A 19,540-nucleotide genomic window follows, 5' to 3' on the forward strand; every position below is an offset into this window, starting at 1 on the left:
GGATGTTTGAGTTGTCTTAAATGATGCTTCCTCTCCCTAAGTGTGAAAAATAAATAATTGGTATACTTAATTTACTAGACATGCATATTAGAAAAAGATACATTAATGCTTTTGAAATAACATGTTAAGGTGTTGAAATTTACCTAGACTTAAGTGCCTTGGTCTAAAAGCGTCTTAAACTTGACTTGATTTAGTTACTTGACTTAGCTTTTGTCCAATAGATTTTATCAATCAGTATCAAGCCACTTACATATATTATTTGATATTTTATATCATTTCAAGCTTTAAGTCATTTAGGAGCTTTATTTTATATATCTCAAGAATAATATACAGACATCATTAAGTATGTAAAAAAAGATGTTTGTGAGCTCATACTGACTTTCCTTCTCTTTAAGTTTCTTATTCTTAAATTCCATTCAAAGTCCTTTCATTTATTTTTCAGGTTGGTAAGGGTATTTTTTTCATCAGTAATCAGCAATTTTAATTATTGCTGTTTGCTTTCTAGGGTCAAAGAGAATCAGTGATAGTGAAGTCTCTGACTATGACTGTGATGATGGAATTGGTGTAGTATCAGGTAAGAATTTCAAAATTATTTTATAGTAATAAAAAGGAAGGAACTCATTATTATTTACTAGCAGATAGATAGATAGATAAAATGAGAAAGAAATAGCTTGTCTCCTTATCCCTCCAAAAACAACCTTATGGTAATTTAAACTCCTGAATAGGTCCAGTTGCTGGAACACCTGAACCAATTGTTAGGTTGAATATTCTTGTGGAAATATTTCAGATAACTGAATACTTGTACGTTTCCTATTTTAAACCACTAAACAATAAGGAGTGCACTATAATTTTGAGGAGTTATTGTATAGTAATTGAAATTTCTTTATATACTGTGCTAATAATGTGAAAAAGGATAAAATCTTTTTGACATCACTAGCATACCCAAATATGTCAGATATTTGAATAAGCTGTTTTGAAAACTTTTTCTCATTGTTGTTAAGTATCAGGTACAGTTACATTTTGAAATTATTGTATTGTCATTTAAAATATTTGCTAATTTATTATTGTGTATTACCTGATGATTTAAAATTTAAATAAGTAACCATTTAAAAAAATAAATTCTGAAAAAAATATATATCACTGTACTCTTAATATTGTAAAAATGTTTTTCTTCTTCTTGAAAGAAAATTAGCTCAAAAAATTTCAAGTGTATGACTGTTTTTACCTTGAAGGAATATGTTCTGTTGTATGTAAAACATGCTACAGTTGCATCAGTGATTGCTAAAAATTAGAATTATTTTTTTTTCTGACAGTTTTTATCAGAGTTGTGTCAACATACTATCAGGGTACTAATTTTAAAAAATTAACTGTCTTTTAGCACTTATGTTTTCACTAAGGGTGAACAATATATTAACTTACTATTGTAATAAATTACAATAAATAATATTAATTACTTTATTAAATCATTTCCATGTGTTATAGTTTGTGAATTAAACCTCTATAAAATGATTTTGAAAAATATTTCCTCTGGTCTCTAGCTTGGGGATCATCATAATTTTTTTCCTGTTGCATTCTATATCTTCGATAATTAATTTCCCATTTTTTCTATTTACTAAATACCTAATAACATCATGTTTTCTTTACTCTAAAAAATTTCCTTCAGATAATTGAACTTTTTCATCTTAATGCCATTTTTGGCATATCTCAATTCTTTCATTTTCTCTTTTCAGAATGCAAAAAGTAAGATCATTTTATAATTTTTCCATTCTGTTAAAAGAATTGCATTTTTTTGGAAAAAAGCTTTATAGGTATCTTTTGTTATTTGGAATTTTTTGTTTTTGTTGTTGCTAAATAGTGTTTAGAAAGCCTGAATAAGTCAAAGGATTTACTCAGATTCATTGTTTTTCAACATCATAAAAATTATTCTTTCTTCTTTCAACATTATACTTTCTGCCTATGGAGAGACTGCATAGCAAATCATTTAATAATCCTTTGAGAAGCAAAGATTACTATGTGATTTCCTATATTTTGCTATTTTGAAATGCAGTGTTATTTTGAGACAGTTTTAATAGTACATTTGAAAGTTAATATTTCAGAAACTACAATACTATAATCCTGGTTTTGAGGTTCATAAAAATTTATACAGTGATGATTTCAAATTTTTGGATTCTATCTCTATGTAGAAATTTGAAGCCATCTTCATTTTCTTTCTATGAATACCAAAATTGTAATTATGGTATTGTGATTTCTGAAATGTTATTTTTTCATAGGTTTGTAACTTTGGTAAGTGATGTACCAATTACATTTACATAACTATCATGATAACTAGAACTTAAATATATGCTAATTCTCGTGAATTTTTTCACATTTTATGTTTCTTTTGTTTTAAGATCCATCATTAAAACTAGTTTCAGTAGAGAATAAATTCTTCAGTCAATAGTTTATCAAATAATTTGCCCACCAGATCAAGAAAATAACTATATTTTTTGTGAAATTGTTCTCAAGGCATTTAAAATGTGAATTGCATATATACAGACGCACAGCACCATCTCCCCTCTTTGCCCACATTAATTAGCATTTTATACAGCTAGTAAAAGTTAATACACCAGCAAATGTGTTAATACTCTGTTGCCCATATTCAAAGATTGTTTCTAGTTGCAGACTTCATATCTGTCAAATTTAGAGTGTCAGTTATAACTATTCATAACCCTTTCTAACCTATGTTGTATTTTCTCAATAATTAACAGTTTTGGCAGCTTTATTTATTTTTTCCAAGTTTGCAAGACAGATGTCTTGAAAATTACTATTCCAGGAATAGTACTTTTCCAAGGGCTCTGTATTTTGTTTATTCTGGCTAACTCAAGTCAAGAGTAACTTTGATATTTGCATTGCTAATACTATTCTTCAACATAAATTAAAAGTTTGATTGATACTGAAATTTAAGTTTCTCAGGGAAGTAATTCCAGGCATGAATATATAAAGTTTTAAATTTAATTTATTGGAGTGGCACTGGTTAGTAAAATTACATAGGTTTCAGGTGTACAATTCTTTGATACATCATCTGTACATTGCATATTGTGTTTGCCACACAAAGTCAAACCTCTTCCAATGACCACAGATTTGACCCCCTTTACCCTTTGCTACCTCCCACCATCTTTCCCTCTGGGAACCCACCTGGATTTTGCCCCTATGGTATACAGAGTAGGGGGAATGGGAATAGTTATAACCCAAGTATTCTTTGAAACAGTTGACTCACCACTCCCAATGTGAATGAGTGACATATATACAATATTAATCATAGTCACATAACATTTTACTATTATTTTCCACTATGACCTGAAACAATATATAAACCTAAATAATTTATTTTCCACTGGGAAGGTAGAAAAGGGTTTTGATAATTAGCCTTTAAAAATCACTACAAACTTCTGATTTCCTAAGTTAATTGTCTATCTCCAGTACTCATTTTATATCACTTCTGAGCAGTATTTTACATTATTAATCATGAATATTATCTTAAAACTCTATTTCTTTTTGTTCTCCAATGTGACTGCATTAGTTGTCTTTTCTTTCTTCCTTCTTTTCTCTCTAGTCTTCCTTAAACTCCACAGTCGATTCCTTTCTCTGTATATATACTCTTATATGTGCACTCTATATAATATAAATGACTCAAATCTTTTCAGCAGTTCTAATGGCTGTCTCAAGATTCTTTTCTGCATATGTAATTGCGTGCCTACCTATTTGCCTGAAATGCTGTTATCTCCTCCTCCCCAAATTGGTAAACCTTGCCTTATGTCTCTTTACTCTTAAGTGGTACAGCTTTAACCTCCTAGGGGATGTATCAAAAGGTAAGAAACTCCCCAGGCAGGTGCTGTAACAATAGGAGTACTTGGCCCTGGGAGGGTGGCACCTGGGTCTCTAGCAGACTCTCTTCTCTCCCACATGAACTGAATCCCCAGTGATTTTTACCACCAGATGCTGTGCAGGCTTTTTCCCCAATTCTCTTCTTTTGGGTCGGGATCCCTATGTGGGGTTGAGACCCCACACTCATAGAGGGAAGGAGGTTTGCAGCTGAGATCCCTCTCCAGCTCCCCGGCTGCCAAGGCACCATGAGTTTAGGGACCAGCCGTTTTCCATGGCTCCACCCTTCTTACCTGTCTCTCTGTGGCTGCTTCTGTAAATCCTTGGCTATCTTTCAGTTCAGCTACCCTTCAGTTGGTTATTCAGGTTGATTGCTCTATAATTTAGCAGGAAATCTGGTTGACTCCAAGATCAATGAGTGTAGTTTCCACATACTCTGCAGCCATCTTGGAATCTCTGGAATTTTTTTATCTCCCTTTACCCTATTCTATTTCCCTCATGGCACCTAATCACCTTCAAAGATATTATATAATATTTGTTGAGCTTTTAATTGTCTCTATCACTCATCAACTAGAATTTAAGCTTCATAAAAGCAAATCTTTTTTTTAAGAGGGAGAGAAACATCAGTGTGTGGTTGCCTCTCACATACCCCCTACTGGGGTCCAGGCCTGCAATCCAGGCATGTGCCTCAACTGGGAATTGAACCAGCAGCCCTTTAGTTTTCAGGCCAGCACTCAACCACTAAGCCACACCAGCCAGGGCAGGGCAAGTCTTTTTGTTTGCTTTGCTCACTGTAGCACACAGAATAACATCTGGCATGTATATGTACTCATAAATATTTGTTGAATCAATGAATGTACTGAATCTTTCTGTGTAGTTTGTTACCATTACTAATTGTCATAATCCACCGTTGTGCCACTAGCTATATTTATGTTCTAGAGCCTCCAGTGGGATCAGACTGAGACCACATTTTTGCTTAATTTCTTCTCATACCCTCTTATAATTCCTTTCTCCTGAGAGTGTCCTCTGATTATTTATGTGCATCTAAGTGTTTAACTCATTTGCTGTTTTTAGGGAACCTGAGATAATACCACAAAATTTTAACATGTTGGGAAAAATCACCTGTAAACTAATACTGTATCTGAGTTTATTTCTGAAATGTGCTGAAACAGAACACTGTAAAGTGCCTGCAGTGTATCTGGAACATAGTAAAAGATCAGTTTCAGTTAGTAGTCGTCATGATGAGCATGATGAGTAGAGGTGGTGGTGATACTCTCACTTTCTGCTCAGAAATTTCAGACCCCTTTCCATTACAGACCTCATGACATTTTAGATATATATACTTGCATCAAACTCACCTTTACTACTTACTTCCCCACTGCTGCCCCACATTGAAGTGCTATTTTTCTACCAACTTAAAATTTCTTTTACTTTCTCTCCATCTGCCAAGTGTCAGTGCTCTTGAGGACTCGTCTGAGTAATATCACTGCTAATATACTTCGTGTAAGTGTATCAAGTCATGGGGCGATTTCCTCCTCCAGTTTGTTGTGTTTTTATTCTTAGGCTTCTGCTCACCTCTCTCCTGTCACACACTGCAAGAAAAGCAGTTCATATAGCTACTTCCATGGTATTCAGAGTGCTTTCCAATGCTGTTTATTTCTTAAAGAAATAACTATGGACTTTTAGGAACATTTTGTGGCTAATAATTTTAAACAGACATAGCATTGAGGACTATTTGAAGCTCTCCTAGGTCATTGAAGAGATGAACGTATTTTTAGAATAAACAAGATTGAGCGCGGGCTGGGAACCAAAGTGTCCCAGGTTCGATTCCCAGCTAGGGTACATTCCTGGGTTGCAGGCCATATCCCCCAGCAACCGCACATTGATGTCTCTCTCTCTCTCTCTCTGCCCCCCCTCTCTTCCCTCCCTAAAAATAAATAAATAAAATCTTTAAAAAAAAAGGATAAACGAGTATTTTATTGAAGTTAATTGTATATGTTTTACTCTACTAAGCACAGTGCCTTGGACATAGTAGCTACATAAATATCTGAATATTTGACATCTTTTTAAAATCTTTGCAAAATATTATTATGTCTTAGTATATGCTGTGCCTTTAATATAGTCAAAGTCTTTCAGCTTCACCAACATTTTATGTTTTTCAGTAAAGTACAAAATACAAAATGACTTAGTGTATAGTTAACTATAATATTACTCTTTCCACCTTTAGATTATCGACACAATGGTCGAGATCTTCAAAGCTCAACACTATCAGTGCCAGAACAAGTAATGTCATCAAACCATTGTTCACCGTCAGGGTCTCCCCACCGAGTAGATGTTATAGGAAGGACTAGATCATGGTCACCCAGTGTCCCTCCTCCACAAAGGTAAGATCGCACACACATTTTATTTGTAGGATAGTATTACCAGCCTATTTATCAATAAATGCCATTAATATCCTCTAAAAATAATAAATTCTTGTGGAAAAAGTTACTTCAGGAAAAGCAAATACACTATTGGATAACCTCCACAATGAGAGTAATATAAAATAGAGACTACTTTGTGACTTTGGATGACTTATATATTATTTTGTTGTAAGAGTTCAAAATTATAAACAGGATCTAGCTTTAAATCACATCAGTATTAAGCAGATTTAGTTATAACCAACTAATTGTTGTAATCATAAATGATAGAGATATTGATAATTTAAGAAATAAGAAAAAATATACATATGATGGGGCTTTAAAATTAGGAACAGTATGCAGAGAATTAAAAGGAATGCACAGGTAGTGGGATGAATGGCTTAGTAAATCTACAGGTCCAGGTCTTATCCCTAGTGGAAAACTCTGATCCATCTAGTTAAGTATGGAAAGGCTTAATGGAGTAAGAGCTGTGGAAATAATGTTTGCTAATAAGAAATATGGGCATAATTTACAGTTTATATACTTGCAATGTTTAGAAAATTTGAGCACTTAGAATTATATACTCATAACTCCTACTGTAAATGAATAATTGAGTTAGTTTTAGACTTGAAATTTTTAAATGTAATCTTAACTTGATGCATGGTATTGAAATATCTAAGAGAACTTGAGATTTATTATATTTAAAAATATAATTTATTTAATTTATATGAATACTAAGCACTTAAAAAGTGTTTACTTAGACACAAGAAATTAAAAAGAATGTAATATATTAAAACTATAAATATGGTTTAAAATTTTTGAAAATGTTGACTTATCTGAGTTTGTCAATGGGACTAAAATTACTGAGTTTTCTGAAAAGTACTTTCTTAAATGTGGTAGACTTGTCAATAGAATAATAAGAATAGTAGTTTACATAAAAAGTTTATTCTGTCATGAATAAGAAGTAGACAGCCAGGCCAAGAATGGTAGCTTAAAAAATCATCACTGATCAGTTACAAAGACTTCAGTTTAGAGATTAGAAAACAAACATTCATTACCCCTAAAAATAGGATCTACCAATATATTATCTATAAGCAACATGCTGAACTCATTTTTTCCACACAAATCTGTTCCTCTGGCTGTGTTTTTTTATCATTGAATATTACTACTGGAGACCTGAGAGTCATATATTAATAGTGTTGATAATCCTCATCTCTATCCCCATTGATATTGTCTTAATTTTACATCACACCTGTTCTAGAACTAACCTCCTAACTTCACTGTTAACCTCCAATGGATGTTTATACCATTAACCAGAGGTACAATTAGTTAAAACAGAAATCTTAGACTTAACATTTTAGCAATTTTTGTCTGTTTCTACTATGTTTATTTTAATAACCCTTATTTATTAGTATACTATATGACTGTGGTTTTAAAATATTTAATGGATCTTGCTATTTCAGTCGGAATGTGGAGCAGGGACTCCGAGGGACACGCTCTACTACCGGACATTATAACACTGTTAGCCGGATGGATAGGCATCGTGTCATGGATGACCATTATTCTCCGGATAGAGACAGGTGAATATAACTAAATACTCTTGTACCTTATAATAATCACTGCCTTCAAGGAAAAGGTGTTACCATAAAATGTTTTCCTCCTGAACTTGGGTACTTCTTTTCTTAGTTTCTAAAACCCAGTGTGTCCTGTACAATGCCTACATTTATTCTTACAACCACTACACCATTTAATAAAAATAAAACAAAGCAACATATTTTTGTTTTGGTAAGAAAAAAATAAAATTACCTTGCTCTTTCAATTTTGGTCCTTTGTTAAATGAAATTTGCACATGAGGTTATAGTGATATAATGAAAACAAGATGTTTTATTATTTTTACCTTATCATAGTTATTATTTATAAAAATACTTTCATGCAATAATAGATTTTAGTTTGTTGCATTCATCAGGGAAATCAATGTGACTTTTAATGTATAATAATGTTGATATAAGTTGGTTTGTTTAAGAAACAAACACAATAACTGATTCATGAAGAGGTTTTTCCTCATGGCTTTCAGTAAACTTTTAAGCATCTTAAAGAATCATGTTGTTGATTGCTGTATTTGGAGGAATTCTCTGAATTTGCTCTGTTAAATGGAACATACTTGGAAGTAATATGATACGCTTCAATACATACATCAATTATGACTAATTTTTTAAATTAAGCAAATTAACTTTCTAATTCATGGTTTGATTGTATATAAGATGAAAGATGCTAACAAATGGGTTTGAGATAAAGAAAGAAAACAATATACCATTTAAAGAGCACTATGATCAAATAACAAGGGAACTCAAAAGTCTTTTTGAAATATCCTAAATTAATTTTAACAGAAATACTTGGAGGCTTTTAAATCAACTGATATGAGATGTTGCTGTCAATATCCATAAATTTAATTGTATTGTCTAAATCTAGGATTATACTCAATTCATGCTTGTAGTTTTGTTGTCTTTTAGCACACTTACGAAAGAAAAGATATGGAAGATCTTAGTTTGTAATAGTGTCAAACCTTGGCTATTGAGTATGAAATCTAAGAAGAGGTTAGAAAGTTTCCAAATTAATATCTTTATCAGCATTGAATGAAAGTTAATATAGTGTATTACTAATTTTAATTTGTTTGACTTTTTGATAGTTATTTATGTCTTTAGGTGTAATTGTAGATATTCTAACGTATAGAAATTTATGCTTACCAAAAACAATAATAGTGAATGAAAGATAATTATGTGGCATGATTAGAAGCTGGAAAGAGTCATATTAGGGTATGTGAATCAGTACTTTGTTACCCAATAGAATATTAATGAGTTTGATCATTTCTGGAAACTACTTACATAGTGATTCTCAAGTTCCTTGTTTAGTGGAAGCTTAAGGAAATGATGAGACAGGAAAGTCTGAAATGATTTTAAATCCTTCAAGTTTACTTAAGTTTTTCTTTTAATGAAAATTGGACTTGATATTATCTCTGAAGACAAGATGGTCTAAATCTTGCAGAGAAAAGTGGAATAAAATGAGCCTCTAGACTTATACTTGAACACAGGGAGTGTCACTATTATGCAAACACATAATATTTTATGAATAAGGCAAATGGCCCTTTGGGTTCATGAAAAAATATTGACTAAGCCTTTTGTTTACTTTATAACTTTATGAGTCTTCTAGTTTAGAAAAAATTTTCAAGTAATTCAGAGTTTTGGAGAAATTGATTTATGTGGTTTTATTACTCTCTTAGATGCCATATATTACCAGATCATAATTATGGTTAATTATGAACTATTTTAAGTCCTTTTTGAAGTAAAATAGAAATTAATTTAAACAGGACTACATAACCAGGTCTAATATATTATTTTTGAGTTATCTGTGCAATCATTATTCATTAACATAAGGAATCAAAAATAAAAATGTACAGTATGATCCACATAGTCTATCAAAACATTAAACAGTGGGTTCTTAATTTCTGTTTATCCTAATATTCTAAAATATTTTAATAGTATGTATGTGAAGGCATTGTAATTTTTATGTATTATGTAATTGCTAAGAATACTCTACAGTGAATTTACATGAACAGCATTTTATAGAAGCAATAGATCACATTGTTGATTAAAAACTCTAAAAGAAAATTTCCAGTGTGGTAGTTGAGGGATGGGGGCAGGGATAGTATAAGGAGGATAAATGGTAAATAGGAAAAATACAATATTTAAAACCAGTTGGTAAAAAAGTCTAAAAGAAAATTTCCTTTGAAATAATAAGTATATTTAGGCATCTTGCATGGTGCATTAACCTTTCTTGTCAGTAAGAATTGATGCACTGGACTAGAACAGTATTTTATTGAATACTTTTTCATAAGATTTGGATCCAAATGGTATTGGGTTGGGATTTAGGTATTTTACTACTTGCTAACCATGTATCTTTGGGAAAATTAACCTCCTTGGAATTTGATTTTCTTACCTATATAATTATAATGTTAGTACCAATTTTACAGGGTTTGGAGGCACAATGATTGAGACAGTGCCTCCAATTGTATAGTATATACTCTGAAAATATGACATCCTTAATATTCAAAAGGATCTTTTGTCTTACAAATAACTTACATGTTATGTGCTTATCAGTTAAGCAGAAAAAGAGAAATGAGCCAATTCAGATGTTTTTTAAAAAGCTGTGTAGAGAATGTAGGACAGGAGTTGGACCCTGAAATGTGAGCATGTTTATTCAGTCAAGAACAAGAGCAAAGACATAGGCAGAAGACGTACATACATCAGAAAGACCCAGTACGCAGGATGCAGGACGTGGGGACATGTTGAAAAGTTATGCATGTAGATAATGGCTTTTCCATTGACTGTAGTGGTTGGGAATTGATGCTATTTGACATTAATTTATGGTTAACTTAAGTGGTATAAGAAGGAGAGACAGTATTCATACCTTTTCTTATTGGCAACATAAAAAATGCATATATCAAAATTTGATTGGATCTTTATTTCTCTGCATACCTCACTCTTTTATCATTAGTCAAAATCCTATTTTGTTTTGAAAGAAAAAAGTTCTTTACAAGTAATTTAGAAACTTGGGTGCAGGGGTGTTAGCCAGAAAGATGAACTGCAAAAGGCATTTTCCCTCTTCATTGTTTCTCTAGTAAACTGTGATAACTACTATCCCTAGGAACATAATTTCCTGGGGCTAACTATGTGGCTTTAGTATGAGAAATATTTCAAAAGCTTATTTGTTTATGTGACTTAATTTACTATTGGAATAAGTATAGAGTACCAGATAATACTCCTGTAACATGTCAGAGATTACCTGCAGTAAGAATTATTATGTGTATTTTAGAGGTCAGAATTTTGGGGGTGCATGGAGTTAAACAAAGAACTTTCATGACCAAAATCTTTTCTGAAAGACATGTTTTACTGAGTCAAATGCTAGCCAGAAAGGGACCAGGTCCTGCAGTGTGAAGTCTAAACTACCAGCAGCAGGGCTAGGTAGAAAAGACACACATGTTCACTGTCCTGGAGGTGACAGGTCATTTATGTTTCAGGGAAGAAAGGTGTAAGTTTTTTTTTGAAAGAACAGATAAGGGGATACGGATAAGGGGGTAGGAAGAAGTGAAATGGGGTCAGTTGTAGGATAGGTGCATAATCTGTAAGGCAGTGACATTACTATTTAGGCTACTTTTGATTGGTTGTGGGAAACAGTCCTGAAAGTTTGTGCATAAGCAGGATGCTGTGACATCTGGTAGTCACTGCAAAAGTTGATTCAAAGCTCCATGCCAATGAGCAGTCCCTTAGTAAGCCTATAGCTCTTAATGGGTTGACTACTCTTGCTTCTTGTCCTAGGCTGGAAGCTTAAGTTCATTGGAGCCTTGTCCAGTACACAAAAAATTTGCAGGTTCAATTCCCAGTCAGGGCACATATGTAGGTTGTGGGTTTCATCCCTAGACAGGGTGAGTATGAGAGACAATCGGTGTCTGTTTCTCTCTTACATCTATGATTCTCTCTCCCTGCCCCCACTACTCCCCCTTCCTCTCTCTCTAAAATCAATAAGCGTATCCTCAGATGAGGATCAATAAAAACTCTAAAAAATTCTTGTCCTTCTCTTACTCCCCCCCAGCCCACTATAATTTATGTAATGATTTTATCAATACTTTTAGCATAAGAAAACATATAATTAACAGTAGCAAAAAATATATTCATAAACTTTCTTCTGTGGATTCAATTAATGCACTTATATTTTAAAAAGAAAAATGCCCTACTAAATGGATCTCTGAAATACCTGACACACTTAAGATTTATATATTCTTTATTAAGCAACCAGCTAGCTGAAAGTCTCAAACCTGTGACTAATTATAGTCTTTTTGGCCCTCAGTTATCAAATATGAGGCGAAACATATCTCTGAAAGTTTGAAAGTAAAAAAAGCAAATGTAAAGAGAAATTACTTTATGAAAATAATTCAACACTTTATTTACTACATTTTAGAAATATATTTTAACATAGTTAAATCATATGAATGTATTTTAGGAAGTACAGAATAGCAAAACATTAACAATATTAAAGACAGCAAAAAGTTTTATATTAAGTTGAGATTGTTTGAAACTTAGCTTTCAAAAACTGTTACTTAAGGGTATTATATTTTATCTTTTCATTTTGCAGTCTTTTTTATGTGTCTGGTGGTCTCTAAAATGGGTAATTTGGGCTAATTTAATACTATGGAAGGATAATGCATTATAAATATGATTTTGTTCTGTCTTTAAAGATTTAATTACTTAATAAGAATCAAAGTGTGTAAAGAAATTTGATTAGTGCTCTAATTCAATTCTTTGAATAGTGATATTTTTATCATGATTTTAGAATGTGTGATCTCATTTTTTTTGCTTTTCAAAATGTAGTAATTTTTTAGTTTTGTTTTTTTCTTACAGTAAACTGCTCTGCTCAACTTTTTATGAATTTAGAACAGATTGGATAAAATGCCATTTTTAATGTAACTTACTTTGTTTGTTTAATTTATTGTGTACGTTCAAGACAGTATTTATTGCAAAAACAAGTGCTCTTCTGCTCAAAAAGAAAATTTGAGAACTACTGCTCCAGCCCCGTCGTTTCACAAAGATAGAACCAGAAGTCTAAATGGGCAGATGTCTTGCTCAAACCCCACAATTAGCACCTGTTTTCAGAAGAGTCTGCGTGACACTAAAGCAGCCATGTGGGCAGCCTGCAGAGCAGCTGGGCACGTGCCGTGAAACCCAAGGAAAAATTAAGGCTAAAGCATAGTGAGGGTTTACACCATAAAAACAAATCTTATCCAATAAGAATGTAAAGAAAGTCCAGGATTAAATCTTGGGAAACCACTCCATCAAAGGAATACAGAAAAAGGGAATTTAGTAAATGAAGTGGATAAAAAAGCCATTAGATAGGCAAAAAACCAAGTCATATGTATAAATAATAAGATCCTGAATTTTGTATTAAGGAAGTTTTGAGTTTGAAACCAAGTCTTGCTGCTTACTATATGGCTAGGGGCAAGCACTCATAGCCTCAATATCTTGTCTGTGGAAATATTAGAACCTACCTCAAAGAGTTGTTATGAGAAGTAAATGAGATAAAGTAGACAAAGTTTTAATGGAGTGCCTGACACATAGGTAAGTGTTAAAAAGTACTATTGTTAGAACCAGAAAAAAATGTGTCAGAAAGCAAGAGAGAAGTGTCAAGAAATAAAGGTTGAAAATCAATGTCTATCTAATTCCACAGATACATGTAGTATGATGAAGATGAAGAAGAGATTAAAGGCTTTTTGGGGATTTCACAGATAATATTCACATAATAGCTTCCAGAGATTTGTAGAGGCAGTAATCAAGGAGGGTCAGATACAATGGCTTGAGAGGAAGGTCAAGTTTAGTTAAGGTTTTATTTTTAGGATTAAGTGCATTTGAGGGATTGTAGGCAACAATGAATGAAGCAAGGCCATGTGCGAAGTAAAATTACAAGCAGAGGAGTTTCTTTGGTGAAGAAGAGAAGGACAAGTGAAGATATAAATGTATACTTCCTCTATGTTTAGAGGGAGAAGAATGGAAATTGAGAGAGTTCAAGGTTGGTTTCCATTTTTTTGGAAAGACAACAGTCATCTGCCAGAATTACATGTTTCAGCAATAAAGATTTTTAAGAAAATAGAAAAAATTTTTAAAGTGTTATGCAAAGAACAGAATCAATTACAGATGGGTAAAATGTCAGTGTGCTGCTTCGACGGCTCGGGGGGCTAAGAGGCGTGAGATGCAGCAGAGCCAAGAGCATGTAATAAATGTAATAAAAATAGTGAGTGGAAAAATGGGTAGTATCCCATAAATTTAATTAATAAAATTAATAACCAGAAATAATTTGGATCAGTTTGTTCTTTACTAAATAAAATTTATAAAGCCCTTTAGTTATTTTTAATCATTAATGATAGAAGAAGAAATAATTACCTTATAAATAAATCTCCTTACTATGATAAGTATTAGAAATTGCCTCTTTCGTTACTTTCTTCCTAAACTCTCCGGTTATTTTATTATTTTTCTCTTTATCTTTCCTCCTAAAAATTGGAAAGCATCTGTATTTTATAACATTTTATAGATTGTGCTGAAGATGTTTGAGTAATTATTGATAAGATTTTATTTTGGAATATAATTTGTTTAAAAATCAGTTTGTTACATTTTGTTGCATTTTAGAATACTTAGATTAGTTTAACTTTTATCACTGACCTATTATAATGGATATTGGGTCAAAGGAGCAAGCTTTCCAGTATCAATTTTCATTTACTTTGTTTACTATCTGCTTATCTTTTTTTATTCTCACTTTTAAAAATTAAACTATGCCTTTCATTTCTTTCCTGAGTCTCATCTGTATTCTTGTTTCTGCCATGCCTGCAGTCATTTTCTTACTCTACCTCGCTCCAGACACAGTCAGACCATTGAACGTCATCACAGGGACGGCAGGTATATTTTTCTTACACTTGAGTCTGTTCATAGGATTGCATGTGTCTGTCTATTGATATGATATAATTCAGTTCTATTTCTGTTTTTTGTATATACAATAATAATGAAATATAGATATGTTATCTTTATAAAGTAGTAGAAAATAAACATATATAAACTCTTTAATTGTAGTATGATATAAAAATACAACTTCCTTTTGAGTTAAGATTATCTCCTTGATGATCTAAAAATTTAGTTCTTCAGGAATTACGATTTAACTTTTAATTTTCTAGAAAGATAGAATAACAGTTTAATTACATTTGACTGTCCACCTTTCTCAGCAGAGTTCATGATTAGATATTTAGACAATACTGGTGGATTTGTGTACATAGCTTAACAACCCGCTTCCCTCCCTTCCCCCACAGTCGAAGAGTCAGTGCTTGAAGTGCTTAGGTTGAACCGATCAGTTTACAGTTACCTTGTCAAAGGTGGCTGTGATCTGCTCCGTGGTCATTGTTGTAGATGATTTTGGATCCATGGAGAATACTGGGTCTGTGGGAAAATCTTTGTTCATTTCTCATCTACCACCATTCCCCTTATATCGAAGGGAAATAATAAATTATGTGGCATTTAACTGAAGGGAGGATTAACTAGACAAAGAAGGGAAAGAAGGCCTGTATGTAGCATTAGGGATTTGAGTCAGTACAGTGAAAGCATTTCGAGGTCCTATAGGTAGGGAAGAGAATGGCAGTGATAATGTGGTGAGTTCAGGTAGCATAGGACAGGAAACAGATGCTGTACTTATTCTGTCATTTCGAAGTGGTTCGAGTTATGTATAACCGCTTTTATGCTATTAATTTAGTTCATTAAGAGCTAATAACAAAATAATTTAGAAAAAACTAATGAGTAAATTTCTAAGGATTGAAATGAAGTAAATAAATGTGGCAGGAACATAGAGATACCATTAACAATATATTCCTAATAATTCAAGTTTTGTGATGTCTTTCAGTAAATGTAATTGAAATGTAATGCCTTTCAGTTTGTCATATGATAGTGGTCATTACTATATTTAATTTTCTTTTGCATTTTCTCCGTCCCTTTTCTGTTATTTTGCTTCAATACTAAATAAGTATTACTTTGTATTTTTTGTTTGCAATGATTATACATTTATCTTAAAAATATATGAAAAAGTAGTTATATAATTGTTTTTATAATTGGCTGAAACTTTTCTTAAATTGGGTGACATGAATGAGACATTACTGATTACAGGCTTATTCTACTTACTCCAGTATCTCTGCACTTCAGTGTAAGTTAAAATCATATACCACATTTTTTATCAGGCTTCATATTACTTATTCTTTTAATAAGTCAACATGGGTAGAATCAGTTCTTGATCAGCTCTAGGTTGGTTATTAATTTCATAATACCAAATCTTCAACCTGGCTGACCTATTTTGAAGGACACATTTCTGATTTTTTTTCCTGGTACCATGATTTTGTTTGTGGCCAGGAAACATATTGTTAATATTTGTGTTAAAGTAAAACCCAGTAGGAAAATCAGTTTTAGAAAACCAGTTTTTGAATATCTAACTGTAAGATTTGTTGTCATTTAAATGATTCAAATTATGAGCCTATACACAGACAAATTGGGTAGATTTTGTAAGAATGGAGTTCTTTAATTGCCTTTTAAAACATTTTATCATTATCAGTTTGATACATAGAAAAGAATGTGTGTACATTTCAAAGCATAATGATAAAATAAAATGAACATCCATAAATCTGCTACCCAAACCGAGAACCAGAATATATGGCTATATACTTTGCATCTACCTGAAGGCTCCTTGCCTATTGCATTTGTGAGTCTCTTTTACAGAAGTAATACTATACTGAATTTTCATTTTACATTCCCTTCCTTTGCTTTTCTTTTTTAAGTGACTTTGATCATTTGTTTTCACTCTGCTAACTTTCAGAGTTACTCAGTTCCTCTGACCCCCATCTCAATCCTCTGTGATATTCTGGGATTGCTGAAGATATGAAAGCTTATCTAGTCATCTCCCCATTCTCCTATATTTATTACCACAGCATTCTGTGCTTCTTGTTTTTAACTTCTGTACCTCTCCATGTACTGCAGCAGAGCACAACCACCTGTTACCCTTTCCATGTTGGTGTCATGTCTTGACCTCTTGGTTATGCTATTTTAATCACTGAAGATTTTAGCACCTGCCTTTAGTCTTCATCACAATTTCTGTCATCAGCTTCATGTTAGAATTCACCTGAATGATCTATTCAGCACCCACTTTCTTCCCTGACTATTTCAAATTGGAGGTGGTGAATTTTACCTGCAGTTTGCTTCAGTTAGTTACTCCCATGGTCATACTCTGAATCTTATTATCGCCTGAGATTGTTCTACCTTTGAAATCTTAATTCAAATACTCTGCTCTTGGACCAGAGCACTACATGGTTCTTCTTCATTTTTTTGTTGAATTATTTCTACCTCACTTGTTCTTTTATGTTAATAGTGGAACTCCACTCTCTTGACCCTTTATCTTTCTGTAGTAGTCTCCACTTTCTTTACTTACATATCCAGAGGTTTAATCTATTCTCAGAAATATCCTCAATTCTAGGCTACATTGTTCTTGTAGCTCTTGGGCAAAGTTCAAATCTGGATCAGTTTTTTTCTCTTGCAGAACTGTTTTTGAACTAAATTATCCAAATTCTCCCTAACTCATCTACTCGAGTCAAAATAATAGAACACTTGAAGGAAAAGTGACCTCTTTTGTTGAGGGCTGTGGAAAAAGAATGAAAGTTAGAACTTTCTAAGTTCTGGTTTCCCAGCCTAGATTTCAAGGTGACATTACTACTGTGGTACTACCATGGTCTGAAAACTCCCCTTTGGACAATAAACATATTAATAGATGTTTAATCAATACACCCTACATCTATACACCTGCAGTATTGCTGAGGGTGCCATGAGTTTGAAGACAGGCAGCAAATGGTCTCATCTCAAGGTATCTGAAGCCATGACTAGGAGCACCCTTGATTAGAGAAGGGATTCTGACAAAGCTGGTGGAGTCACGAAAGGATGAGATTCCTGCATGGAATATAGATGTTTCCTACAGGTGCCCTGTGAGGGAAGTATTACTGAGAGCCCTTAAATGTGATCAGATTCAAGTAGCACATTTCAGGAACTACACTGCATTTTGCCTTGTTCCTTTGCATTACTATTAATCTTTTTCTTTTCTCCTATAACTATTTTCTTTTCCATCACAGCTCATTTTCTGTTTGTTTTTCATTGTAACCTTTCTTAATAGCTCTGGAATTTTCCTCCATTAATTTTTTCATTTTTCTCTTGCATTTTAATCTCTCTTTAATGATTTTGTTTCGAGTTACTGTTGAAGTCTTTTTAAAAATATATTTTTTCTATCTTGCCACACCTTTAAGCTACCTTGAGAATTCTCTCTCTCTCATTGTGTTTCTTGGATATGTATTTTTACATATGCATCCTTTACTCCATCAGCTCCTAAGCCATAGCCCTCCATAGTTTGACCTTTGCCCAGCACTTTATTTTAAATTATTTCATCCATGGTTATTGTTTACCATATCTTTTTTGTATATTTTCCTTGTTGCCTCATTACACCTGTCATTATTAATCACTTCTTTTTTCTTTTCTAATGAAGTACACCTGTCATTATTAATCACTTCTTTTTTTCTTTTCTAATGAAGTGCTATTCTGATTCTCATTCTACTCCTTGACTGCTCTTGTCTCCTCTATTTTTCACCTCCTCAACTTAGCAACCATATATCATCCTCTCTCCTATCATTGCCCTGGCTTTGACTAAAATGTCTAACTCCTCATATAGAGTCTGTCACATAGTATGAACACAATAAATAGTATAGAATGAATGAATCAATCTATGAATAGTGAAATATTAATATTATACAGTTACTTCTCAAACTATCTAATTTCTGTAATTGACATTTAAGTTACTATCATTCGCTCTCAAGAATTCTATTTCTGATGTTAGATCATCATTTTATTTTGGAGGCTGGGAATTTCAGGGGTTTTTTCTTTGGTTTATTCATTTTTACATTTAATTCATATGGTGATGAATTCATATGGTGATTTGTCAAACATTATTGTGAGAAAAAAAACCATTTTTGCTATCAAAGAAGTTAACAGGCTTTAGAATCAGAAAGTTCAATTCAAGTTCTTGCTCAGAAAATATCTAATTGTGTAACTTAGTTTCTGTGAGCCGTAGTTTGCTTATTTCTAAAATGAAAGAGTGGTTTATGTGACTTCTGAGATTCCTTCTAACCCTAACATTTTGTTTATATAACTCTATATAGTGTGTATATTCTAATACTGTACATTGTATATTTTGTACATTGTTATTTATAATATTTTTCATCCATCCCTTCTTGATTTCTACCACTCTTACTACACATCAATCTTTTCCTACTCTAATTCATTCTATATACTACAACTGAATTAATCTTCTTAATTCATTATGTAAAAGTACCTTTGTTCAGAAGTTTTTGGTGACTCTAATTGAAAATTAAATGAATCAATCAATAATTAAATGAAAATTAAATTGATTTAATTTTTATTTAATTAAATGAAATGTCTAAACCTGTTAACTAGGCATTTCAGATCTCCATAAAATGACTCCAAGCTAATTTTCCAACTAACATTTTGCCATGTTCTATTTTCTGTTATTTCTAGCATTTTCATTTGACATTTTTTCTTCCAATCAGATTTATTCAAGACAAAAAATTCTACATGCAAAGTGACCTAGCACTGCTGCTT

The 19,540-nt window shown here is 32.5% G+C and overlaps 1 protein-coding gene across 43 annotated transcripts in view; it reads left to right on the forward strand.

Annotated features, from left to right (window-relative positions):
• Positions 1-19,540, forward strand: part of RIMS2 (regulating synaptic membrane exocytosis 2) — a 467,197-nt gene that overhangs the window by 273,705 nt on the left and 173,952 nt on the right. For 22 of the 43 annotated variants that reach the window (XM_045861553.1, XM_045861554.1, XM_045861541.1 and 19 more), the window contains 3 exons: positions 506-574; positions 6,089-6,245; positions 7,724-7,840. In XM_045861553.1, coding sequence (XP_045717509.1) covers positions 506-574; positions 6,089-6,245; positions 7,724-7,840 — 343 coding nt within the window. Of the gene's footprint in view, positions 1-505; positions 575-6,088; positions 6,246-7,723; positions 7,841-14,689; positions 14,756-19,540 lie in introns of all 43 variants that reach the window. The other 21 variants (XM_045861580.1, XM_045861532.1, XM_045861535.1 and 18 more) reach the window with 1 other exon arrangement.

This window comes from Phyllostomus hastatus, unplaced genomic scaffold, assembly GCF_019186645.2.
Source record: "Phyllostomus hastatus isolate PE091 unplaced genomic scaffold, TTU_PhHast_1.1 phas_scaffold_21, whole genome shotgun sequence".
Classification (NCBI taxonomy): domain Eukaryota; kingdom Metazoa; phylum Chordata; class Mammalia; order Chiroptera; family Phyllostomidae; genus Phyllostomus; species Phyllostomus hastatus.